The sequence below is a fragment of the Schistocerca serialis genome, chromosome 4, assembly GCF_023864345.2.
Source record: "Schistocerca serialis cubense isolate TAMUIC-IGC-003099 chromosome 4, iqSchSeri2.2, whole genome shotgun sequence".
NCBI lineage: Eukaryota > Metazoa > Arthropoda > Insecta > Orthoptera > Acrididae > Schistocerca > Schistocerca serialis.
In genome coordinates this window covers 184852956-184865174 of record NC_064641.1, presented here as the reverse complement: position 1 = coordinate 184865174, position 12219 = coordinate 184852956, and the positions used below count along the sequence as shown (strand labels likewise).

Below are 12219 nucleotides of genomic sequence, written 5' to 3'. Positions count from 1 at the left end.
TTTTAAAGTAAAAACCATGAGAATATTCACTTAAGATACATATTTGCATTACTAATTGTGGCAACTGACTTCCCTCAAAGTATGATAAATACTGCATCAGTTTAAGAGCTGTGCTAGATAATACACAAATCGCATCAATAATGGCAATTAGCCTACAACACTCTTGCAGCAGATTTTGTTTTCTTCATATAAATACTCTTAGGTAGTACTTTTGACAAGACATTTATCCAATATTCATAAAATATAAAACAAATATACTGCTAAAGCAAAATAAGTGTGTGCGAGTATTTTGCGAGTTTCGTATGGTACGGTAAATGATTCAAACTCACGCTTTTGGTTGAGGTGCAGGTGGTCTGTTGTCAGACGGCCGTTTGGATGTTGATTGCTGTGTCATAGGTCCCTGTCGCATTGGTGGATAAGAGGTTGGCTGCTGAGGTCTGGGCATCATGTTTGGTCCAGCAGAAGAGCCCATAGTAGGAGGCGGATTAAATGCTGGACGTGGCTGAAGCTAGGAAAGAAAAATGCCATTCACGGGGATTAGCTCGATGCCCAGTAGTTCATAACAAAATTTTACAAATAAACTTATATTAATATTGACATCTTTGTAATAATATGCAAGGTGTAACCACACACATAAATCAAGGTAACTGATATATGCTAAAATAAAAATAATTTATAGCTGACTGACAAAAACATTTTTTAAAACTCGTTACTTCTCATAACTTAGGAACAGCGAGTATTTATAATAACGAAAGTGTTAACAAAGTGCAACACCACACTCTAAAACCCTGTCATAAATTATCAATCTTGATAACAAGGTTATGATACACAATAAGGAAAAATTATATTAATATGCAGTTGGTAATAGAACGTCATGTATTTATGATTTATAACCAAAATAATTTGTCTGATGCTTTCATGCTGACTTCCGAAGAAAGTAAGCGCAAGACAAGCCTAGTTGTCTAATCGTCTGCGAAGATCACTACGGATAAAACAATGGAAATAACTTTCTTAAGCCAATACTGGGGCAAGATGAATCACAGTTCACACAGTTCCAACTCAGAAAATATGTTAACATCACTTGTAAGGAGTCTTCGACATGGAATGTCAATGAGACGAATGAACTCTTTTCGAAAGAGATTCATATCGCCTATTTATAACACGTGACAGTACACAAAGGCATTGAACACAACTGTCATACACTCTCTTCATGCGAACTCTTCTTTACGTCAACCCGTACCTTTGTTTATGTTCTGACATTGGTAACCTCACTCTGAACTTGACATAACCTAAAAATCGCTGAATCTTTCACGAAACATTATTTGCAACGAACGTCTTCGCGGAGTACTTCTACAACGGTGCTTTTTTTTCGCTGCACTGATTATCATTACAGCAACAGACAGAATCATATTTCAACACGAAGCCGCGAAGTGTGTGTTTTTTAAAAAGTTTCACTGATGTATTTATACAAATTGAAAACACCGTCGAAAGTTGTGTACAACTACAGAACATAACTAAACCACTGTAAACAACTTAAGATTACATCACAAGCTACAACGCACAAAACGCATTTCGCGAGTTCAGCGCTAAGTACCGGAAAGCTGGGACCCGCATACTGCCTCAAAGGTGGCACTGGCGGTGGTGGATACCTCTGCTGAGGAGGCACACCAGGTCCGGCTGCAGGTGGACCTGTAAATCGCTGCGCCATTTTCGCGTCTTCCGCATAAGTTTGCATATTTTACAACAAATCAAAGATATTAACCAGTTAATACTCAAAGATTATATATAAAACTGTCAAAGAAATTCAAATATTAAACTATCGATAAGAAGTGACCCAAGTAGCGTCATCAAAGATCGTTAAATCGTAGCTAATGTTAGGCAACCCACGGAACAAAAAGCTCTCAGGACAACAACTGCTTTGAAACCGTTAACTGAACTCGCAAGTGTAACTGGAACAGGACTGTACGACAGCGTTGTTCAATTACTTACAAAACTGAAACGTATCGACAAATGAGCAACGAGGAGAATTATAATATGCTGTATCTGAAATTTTTTTCCGAGAACTGTATGCCTGTCCAAGCACATTAAAGACGAAGAAAGCGAATAAATAAAGATAATAATATTGAAAATATTTATGGTAGTTATCAGAGACCAGTAACTACATATTTACTGTTTACTGCATTGTAGTTCATTAACGAAAACGTCATTGCATGTCTTACTGGTATACAAACACTGTAGTCAGATAAATGGAATACGATAAATATATTTCGGAGATTGTCTACCTCCAAATATCCATTTTAAGGCATTATTTTCGTAAGCAAACGTGTAACCATTTGGGTCACCTTTGGTATGGAACTACATGTTTACTATACAATGGCCCTAAGATATGCTGCGTGGCGTTCAGAGCAAATGAATTATTCATGATCTCGGCTTCTATACCTGCAGCTGACTGAGAAGGAGAAATGCAATATACACGTTTTTTGTGTAATAATATAATACACAGTAAATCCTGAAATTGCAATGCAAAAAAGTTTAAAGACCAATTAACACTAGACAGAAAGGAACGAAACGAAATGTTAAAATATCCCACAATGCACATTAATTGATGGTTGTCACGTAGACCATCCCTCAACGTTAAGGTTTCTCGGGAAGATAGTTCTGACCTTGACGTCGGTAGTGGGGGGGAGGTGGCAGCAAGGCATCGTCGGTTAACGTCGAAAGTTGAGCTATTCTCGCCGCGTTCATCCACGTCACCGCAGTGGATTTTGCGCTTTTCTGACTTCTTAGTTTTAGTCTATCGATTGCTTTGTTTTCTTGCAAAGATTCCATAAGAACTTAGCTATTTTTTATGAATGCTCTTTTACAAAAGAGGGCACATATCTAAAAGCGAAAAAGACAAAGAAAAGTCCTACACTGTGCACAAATAAGAACATAAATTGAAAAAAACATCTCTTTAAAGAAAACTGTTTCATCTGTAAAACTGTCAGCTCCACAGAAGGAAAAAATACTATCTTTTGTTATGTTACTTGGTAAATAGAAAAAAATATGTACACTGGATAAAAAAGGGTCCTGTGTGTTGTCTTTTAAATATAGTTTGATATATTTCTATGTACATAGTTTCTCTAGCAAAATAAGTCGATGTTCTGGAATGTTTGGACGACATTGTTTCACTTGTTCAGTTTACCAGGCAAACTTGTCATGGACAACCATTATGAAGTTTGCTTTCACAAGTAACAAACTTTATCATTGCTTGTTCTTTAATTCCGACGTTTTGTGGCATAATTGGTAACTCCTAACGTCACTGTCGCCATCCAGTACTGGGGTAAGCAAATATATGTTCTGCTGACATTCCATCTAGTATGAACATGGCTTCAGCTGACTGTGATATCGCCATCTAGTGTGTTGACATCGTGTGTGAACTGGCATTCAATATTACAATCAAACCATCTCCGCACTTTGCGGTTACTCAGCTACTGAAAGAGAGTTTTAAGAATTTGTGTCATATCAACACCAAAAAAGTGACCACTTACTACATGCTAATCTCAAAACTTCGTTAGTTTCACTGTTATCAGTCATCGGTTTCTGAATGAGTGGGAGTAAGTCATTGGTGGAAGTGGCAACAAATGACTATTCACATTGCTGTGTAGAATTTATGAGTCTGGCGACATACCTTCAGATTTTTGGAAAAATATCATACACATAATTCTGAAGAGTGCAAGAGCTGACCAGTGCAAGAATTATTGTACAATTAGCTTACAGCTTATGCATTCAAGTTGCTGACAAGAATAATCTACAGAAGAATGGAAAAAAACTGAGGATATGTTAGATGATGATCAGTTTGGCTTTAGAAAAAGTAAAGGCACCAGAGAAGCAATTCTGATGTTGCAGCTGATAATGGAAGCAAGACTAAAGACTAAACAAGACATTCATAGGGTTTGTCGACCTGGAAAAAGCATACGACAATGTAACATGGTGCAAGGTGTTCAAAAGTATGAGAAAAATAGGGGCAAGCTGTAGGGATAGATGGGTAATATATTATATGTACAAAAGCAAAGAGGGAATAATAAGAGTGCACAACAGAAAGGTTGAGGAGTGGAACTAAAATTCAAGGTGAAGGGATATCAGTGATACAATTCGGTGATAAAATTGCTGTCCTGAGTGAAAGTGAAGAAGAACTACATGATATGCTGAATGGAATGAACAATCTAATGAGTACAGAACATGGATTGAGCGTAAATTGATAAAAAGATGAAAGTAATAAGTAGCAGAAATGAGAACAGCGAGAAATTTAACATCAGGATTGATGATCACGAAGTAGATGTTGTTAAGAAATTCTGCTATCTAAGGAGCAAAATAACCAGTGATGGATGGAGCAATGAGGACATCAAAAGCAGACAAGCATTGGCAAAAGGGCATCCCCGGCCAGGAGAAGTCTACTAGTATCTAACATAGGCCTTAATTCGAGGAAGAAATTTCTGAGAATGTACATCTGGAGCACAACAGTGTATGGTAGTGAAACATGGATTGTGGGAAAATCGGAACAGAAGAGGATGGAGGCATCTGAGATGTGGTGCTACAGGTGAATGTTGAAAATTAAGTGGACTGATAAGCTAAGGAATGAGGAGGTTCTGCACAGAATTGGAGAGGAAACGAATGTGTGGGAAACACTGACAAGCAGAAGGGACAGGATGATAGGACATCTGTTAAGGCATCAGGAAATTACCTCCCCGATACTAGAGGGAATTGTAGAGGGCAAAAACTGTAGAGAAAGACAGAGATTGGAATACATCCAGCAAATAATTGAGGATGGAGGTTAGAAGTGCTGCTCTCAGATGAGAGGTTGGCATAGGAGAGAAATTCGTGGTGGGCCGCATCAAACCAGTCAGAAGAGTGATGACACCCCCCACCCCCACAGCCCCAAAAAAGAGTAAAACTCTATTTATACTGATGTGTATCTGTGTTTTTGAGATAATTTCTTTTTATGACTTTTATTTTACAAGACTGTACACAAAACAGTATAATAATGTGTAAGGTGTCAGACAAATAACACATCTTACACTCAATTCCTGAAACAATTCCGATTAACTCGTTAGTCACATGACACTATTAAGTGAAATTTAACGAATTTTATTAATATGCAGATGTAATAAATAAGCCAGCATTTCGTGAATATAAAGCAGTAATACTCACACTAGTAATTGCACCCATGTAATTTCCCTGATCTGAGCTACAAGACGCAGTTCTGAGGGAAAGAGAATTTTACGATGGCAATGCTCGTCCCATGTAGGCCGACACCTTTCGCTACCGGGCACCTAGCAGATGCAATGAGATGACTGAGCCATTGCGTAGGCTGTTGGCAAAAGCTCAAACTTGTCCCTGCTTTTAACAACAAACCTCCGGAAAGCCATTCTGCAGGAACACGGCAGGAGAGTCCAGATAAAACGTCCACAGAAATTCAACTCAAAACATTGGTGACTCACTATAGCCACCTGTGTTAAAAACTTGCATGAGAGAAAAAGCTGTTTATCTCTGTATTACGTAGCAGAATTTAAACTCTGCCCTACGAAAGAAACGACACCTGTGATAAGCTGGAGTGGAGTGGAGTTATAACAAGTATGAACGCCCTGATTGGCCAGAAAGAAAACGTGTGGCCACCAGCTTTGATATAGGTAAATTGAAGTCAGAGTAACTGCCTCTTTTCTTGCAGAAAATCGTCAAGTGTTTGAGCAAGGTGACTCGCACTGCACTGAGATGGTTGTGAGAGGCATCATCGTAACACTTGTTCATATGCTTGTCTTAACTCGTTTGGAGTTAAACTGCAAAGTCTCCTAGTTCGGAGAATCGCACCAAGCACTGACAGTTGATGCTTGCAAGGGATTTGAGGGTAATGACATATTCGCTGTTCCAGCCAAATAGTGTGTACCATACCAATTAACTTAGCTAGAGAATAACTAGGAGTCTTGGGTTCACCAAAGAACTGGGAAATGTATCCGACTGGTGTTCAACAGTTCAGAGAGATTTCGAATAGATTCTCAAGTTCACAGCTCGCGCCAACAGCCGCCACTGCCGCCATCGACTCAAGGTAAACACATGCGCGCTCGTGCCACGCCAGCAAGTGATATTCAATTGACAAACAGAACTGCAGTCGTCTCCATCTCTCCTACTTTTTTTGTACATTCAACCATGACCTGTAGTTAAACTAGTTCATGACTGTTGGACCAAATTGAAGCAGAAACGCGAGATATCCGATCTAACGAAAAGGACTGATCAGCCACTGTAGAGTCATGCATTGTTTTAATTGTGTACTTCTTTCTGATTGCTCTTTACCGACCCCCATTCAATTTTGTGTATTTCCATTGTGCATTTTAGCGTAATTGATATCTCTGGCCCCAACTGCATTTAATTTGTTGGCATTTTTATCGATTCCCAGACATGATCATCAACTATCTTACCATTAAAGAACCTTATAATAGTTAGGAATTTCGCTTCACAATTATGAAATCCCAGTATCAATATTTCACAATCCTGTACGTAATTTTGCTAACATTGCTATGTCATAAAGTCATACTCAGAGTAAAAAAAAACCTTAATAGTGAAAATATAGGATTTTCAACTTTTTGCTAACGCATAGTTAGGTCTGAACCCATACACTAATTTCTGTTACCGATAATGTTTCCTTTACAGGGAGTGTAGTGGAACCGACATTGAGATCATTGATTACACGTGTGCAATGGTATTTTCCTACCTTGCAGACCGTAGGTACAACACCAAATTCCTAACACACTCACAAAGCATCCTTGTGCGACTGTGGTAGGAAGATATATCAGAACCAGTCTCACATGTGTTAAAATGTATTTATGTTTTCAGGCTCCAGAGCTCATTCTGGGGACTAATGATAGTGATAAAAGTATACCTGCTGCTGTGATGTCTAAAATTATTTAGTTCTAGGTACTGTTTGTGTCTGTCTTATATAACTACATTGACAAAGATTCATATGTGATCTATCAAACCAATCAAACTTCATTTGTATTTGTTTATTTAATGTGAATATGGAACATACTGAAATTCATACACTAGTTTTTCATGTTGTAATTTTTTTACCTGTAACTTATACATATAACTGGAAATTGTCCACGTAGTATAAGCTGTCGCAGGACAACAGTCAATGACCATTTTATATTAAGTAGAAACCTAATACTCTATAATGTCCTTTAAGTATGTGTCACTGTTTCCTTGGTATTTTCCATTTTTTGTATTATTCTTCTGCATTAATTACTCCTGAATGCATGATCTACAACTTTTTTAGTTATCTCGTTTTCAAAAAAACATTGAAAATTGGGCTGTTGCTTTTGGGAATACAAAGTGCGTTATAGGAGTCATACAGTGTTGTTGCTAGGTACTGGTAATTTGTTTTGGTACAGCTTAGACACAGCTTATTTACATAAAAGGGTCTCAAAAACCAAAAATTTCAAAGAAAATGGTTTACTTGACTAGGCTGAGAGTATCCTTGATGAAGGATTTGTGATATGAGAAGTCACATATGATGGCAGGTTTATGCTGGTTCTAGGCTTTCTTGCATTGTTAACATTTTGGCACTTTGGATGCCTAACTCATTCTTTCCTCTTAATGTGTTAACAGTGGAGTTTGATCATTTTTATGTTATGTTACAACAAAAATTTTCACCAATTAGAGAAACATTTTACAAAGATACATAAATCAAAACTGTGTTCTAACAGTTATTATTTCGAAGCTTTGGTAGACAACATGTGAATGAAGCAAATGACAGCTTTCAGAATGTACTATATTTCAAAGCCACAAGGTGTAGTCACAAAATTTTATTTGCAGATTGCTTATTGCTTTACAACAAAATAAATTATATGTATCAGTCACTATTGCATTATTTCAACTCAAACAAAATCCTAATAAACTCTGTGGACCTTCCATGCTTCAATACACGTTTTAGTCCAGTTTATATTAAAATTTTTAAATCATGCATGGAAATCTGCTAGACACTATTTGTAATGTGGGCTGTAGAGATGGTCCTTGTACTGAACAGATGATAGTAATGTCATGAGCATCAAATGTGCATTTATTCCTATACTGAATCTACTTTTTTAAGAGGTAAGACATGCAGAGATTGCCCTCAAAAGAAGTATTTAAAGAAGTTTATGATTCACACAACTGCCTGTTAGCATACAATTATTTATTTTAATAAATATCTACACCTGCATCAACATAGATACTCTGCAAGCCAATGTAAGGTGCATAGTGGAGGACACCCTGTACCACTACTTGTCATTTCCCTTTCTGTTCCACTCGCAAATAGAGGGAGGGAGGAACGACTGCCTGTAGCCCTCTGTATGAGCCCTAATTTATCGTATCTTATCTTCATGGTTCTTATGCGAGATGTATGTTAGCGAGAGTAGAATCATTTGACAGTCAGCTTCAAATGCTGGTTCTCTAAATTTTCGTAATAGTGTTTCCCAAAAAGAAGGCCCCCTTCCCTCCAGGGATTCCCATTTTAGTTCCCAAAGCATCTCCATAACACTTACTTATTTTAATATGAACGTAATGCTATATGATACAGCTCTGATTGCCGTTAAATTTTTCAAAGTTTTAATTCAGTTTTTCTAAAATATAAAAGTATTTATTAAGAATAAGAGAAATTCATGAAACATTTTCTTTCGCTGTTTGCTTGAAGCAACATACTATGGGATAGTAAAAGTGTGCAATAATTTGTTTTCCTTACAATATGACATTGTATTGAGATCTGCATTTACATCTATACTCTGCAAACCACTGTGAAGTACAAAGCAAAGGCTATGTCCAACTATACCAATTATTAGGGCTCTTTCATGTTTCATACACGTAAGGAGCACAGGAGGAATGACTGTTTAAACGCCTCTGTGTATTCTGTAATTAGTCTAATCTTGTCCTCTGGGTCCCTACTGGAGCAAGACACAGGGAGCTGTGGTACATTTGTATAGTCATCATTTAAAATTGGTAATTAAAATTTTTGTAAGTACGCTTCCTTAAGATAGTGTGCATCTATCTTCAAGTGTCTGCCATTTCAGTTTCTTCAGCATCTCTATGACACTCTCCCATGGGTCAGAAAAACTTGTACATACATTCAATATCCCACATCAGTCCTATTTAGTATGTTCCTCACACCTTTTAAACAATGTTACAAGATGGATTGCTTGAATGTATAGTAAGCAATCTCCTTTGTAGACAGACTGCATTTCCCTAGTATCCCACCAGTTAACAAAAGCCTGCCACTTGTTTTACCATGGGTAAATCTATGTCATCATTGCATTTCATATCCTTACAAGGTGGTACACTCAGGTATTTGTATGAGTTAACTGATTCCCACTGTAACTCATGATAAGTTGAGAGTCGTAATATACTATGCTTTTTCCATTTGTGAAGCACACAGCTCTACAGTTTAAACATTTAAAGCACAATGCCAGTTTTTGCACCACTTTTAAATGTTATCAAGATCTGACTGAATATGTGTGCAGCCTTTGCAGACAGTACTTCGTTACAGATATTTGAAACATCTTTTTCCAATGGTGAGGTTTCTACAATAGTTGATTTCCTCTTTTACGCATGCGAAATACGATACATTTACTAACGTTTGGGGTTAACTACCTGAAGTCAAGGAACACTGCATCAACGTGAGCGCCGACGTTTGCGGCCCTCTGGATGCCATGGAAAAAAAGAGCGAGTTGAGCTTCAAAGGATCTCTGTTTGAAGAATTTTTGTAGAAGAGATTTTCGTTCTCCAAAAACGTCATAATATGTAGGAACAGAATGTTCCATAATTCTACTGCAGACTGACGCCAGTGATATAAGCCTATATTACTATGTGTATCTGTACAAAGACCATTCTGAAGAGTAAGAAAGACCAGTGTTTTGGTCAAGTCGCTAGGTACGATTTGTTGCTTCAGCCACCTACGACAGACTACTGCTAGAAAAGGAGCAAGCTATTTTGCATAATCTTTGTAGAATCTTACAGGATCTCATCTGATCCTGATGCCTTTTCATAAGCGACTGTAGTTACTTTTATTTTCAGCCGTCACTTATCTTAATGTATGACACTTTGGCATTTGTGCGTTTGTTGAAGAGAGGGACCAAATTACGATCTTTCATAGTGAAGCAGTTTCCGAAGACTGAAATACGTATTTAAGCCTTTTCTCTGTCGTCTTCCATTTCGGTGCCAGTACGGTCACTGAGCGAACATATAGATGATTTCGATTCATTTACTGGTTTTACACAATACCAAAATTTCTTAGATTTTTAGTAGGTTGGGTGGAAAAATTTTACATTCAGATTCATAGAACTCTTCTGTCCTTGCTCTCCTTACTCTCATTTTGCTTCGTTCGGCTTTGTTTGTCAGCAAGGGTTTTTACTTCTCTTAAATCCGCGATGAATCTCTCTTTGCATTCATAATAACTTTCTAACATGGCTATTAAATTACAGTGGGTCTTTCCCATCCCTTGAAATCTTGCTCAGAACGTACTTGTCTAAAGGGTGTTAAAAGATGCTTTTGAATTTTATGCATTCCAGGTAATCATCCTCAGAACGGAATATTGGGTGTTGACTACTCAGATACCCTTGAATTTGTATCCTATCACTCTTGCAAAGAGAAAATAATTTTCTATGCTTCTTTAGATTCCTTATAACACAGATGGTCATTGACTCTATCACAGCCTGATGACTACTGATGCCTCTCTCCGTTAACTGATTCGAAAAGTTCAGGTCTGTTTGTTGCTAGGATGTGTAAGATGTTACCCACTAACTATGTGTATGAAGTAATTTTCGGGTAGGGCATTCAGAATAAGTCACAAGAATCCTTGTTCCTGCACCAGTTTTGATCGCGTTTCTCTCCCATTCTATAGTTGGAAAATCGGGGTCTCTCCTTATTACAATACTGTGATGAGGAAATTTTTTCACAATATTCCGCCAAGTTCTCCTAAAACATCACGCCGCTACAGCTAATGACGTAGGCAGTCTATTAAAGCATATGATTAGTGATTGCCGTGTTTAACACACATTTGATGCTTAACTACAGGCATATTATTTGATATTCTTCACAATAACCTCACCAGCTATTAACGAAATCTTTACTATTGTACACGCTCTATTTGATCATAAGCGTGCTGATTGGATCATTGGAAAACGTTATGTGTCATCACATGTAATGCTAACAGCGAAGTTTGGAGGACGGGGTGTTACAGAATGGCAGTGTTTATTGTAGTTAGTGTGTGGTCTCTAAATGTAGAAGGATATGAAGACATTTTACAGCATTGAATACTGTGTACAATAAAGGAACAGTTCGGAGATGATGAGTGTTTGTTTCAACACGACAATGCACCTGCTATAAAGCATCATCTATGAGTCCACTGTTCGTGGACAACAACATTCCTGGAATACTCTGGCCAATGGACCACCTTTGGGAAGAGCCAGAATATCGAATTCGCTTCAGACCCAAGTGTCCAACATCACTACCTTCTCTGGTTTCGGCTCTTGAGGAAAAATGAGCAGCCATTTCTCTACAGTGATTCAGAAATCTCACTGAAGGTGTCCCCAGCAGAGTTCAAGCCGCAGGAGAGGTAAAGAGAGGACACACACCATATTAACAACTTCTGAAAGGTGTTTTTAGACATTTGGTCAGGTAGTGTATGCCGCCAGCATTGTCGTCTAACATACCCTTCTGATATACACACATCAAAAAAAGTTTTGGTTCACCTAGGTTCCGAGAGTTCCGGAACGTGTACAGAAATTTGGAATAGAGATCAACATAAACATCATTTCCGCCCTTTTTATTACCCATGAAAACCACACATTACATGTTGTACCACCATACAGCGAGACCTTCAAAGGTAGTGTTCCAGATTGTTGTAACACCGGTACCTCTAATACCGTGTAGCACGTCCTCTTGCACTGATGCACGCCTATATTCGTCGTGGCATACTATCCACAAGTTCATCAAGGCACTGTTGGCCCAGACTGTCCCACTCCTCAACGGCGATTCGGCTTAGATCCCTCAGAGTGGTTGGTGGGTCACATCATCCATGAACAGCCCTTTTCAATCTATCCAAGGCACGTAATACAGGGTTCGTGTCTGGAGTACATGCTGGCCACTCTAGTCGAGCGATATCGTTATCCTGAAGGAAGTGACTCACAAGATGTGGACGATGGGAGCCCGAATTGTCAG

General features: G+C 38.2%; 1 protein-coding gene across 3 annotated transcripts in view; it reads right to left on the bottom strand.

Moving 5' to 3' along the window:
- The window catches only part of LOC126473244 (brahma-associated protein of 60 kDa), a 51639-nt gene extending 49888 nt beyond the window's left edge, over window positions 1-1751 (bottom strand). Inside the window, exons 1-2 of one of the 3 annotated variants that reach the window (XM_050100161.1) lie at window positions 1595-1751; window positions 330-508 (exon numbers count right to left, since the gene is read on the bottom strand). In XM_050100161.1, coding sequence (XP_049956118.1) covers window positions 330-508; window positions 1595-1735 — 320 coding nt within the window. In that variant the 5' untranslated portion in view covers window positions 1736-1751. The other 2 variants (XM_050100162.1, XM_050100163.1) reach the window with 2 other exon arrangements.
- Window positions 1752-12219: the final 10468 nt, after the last annotated feature.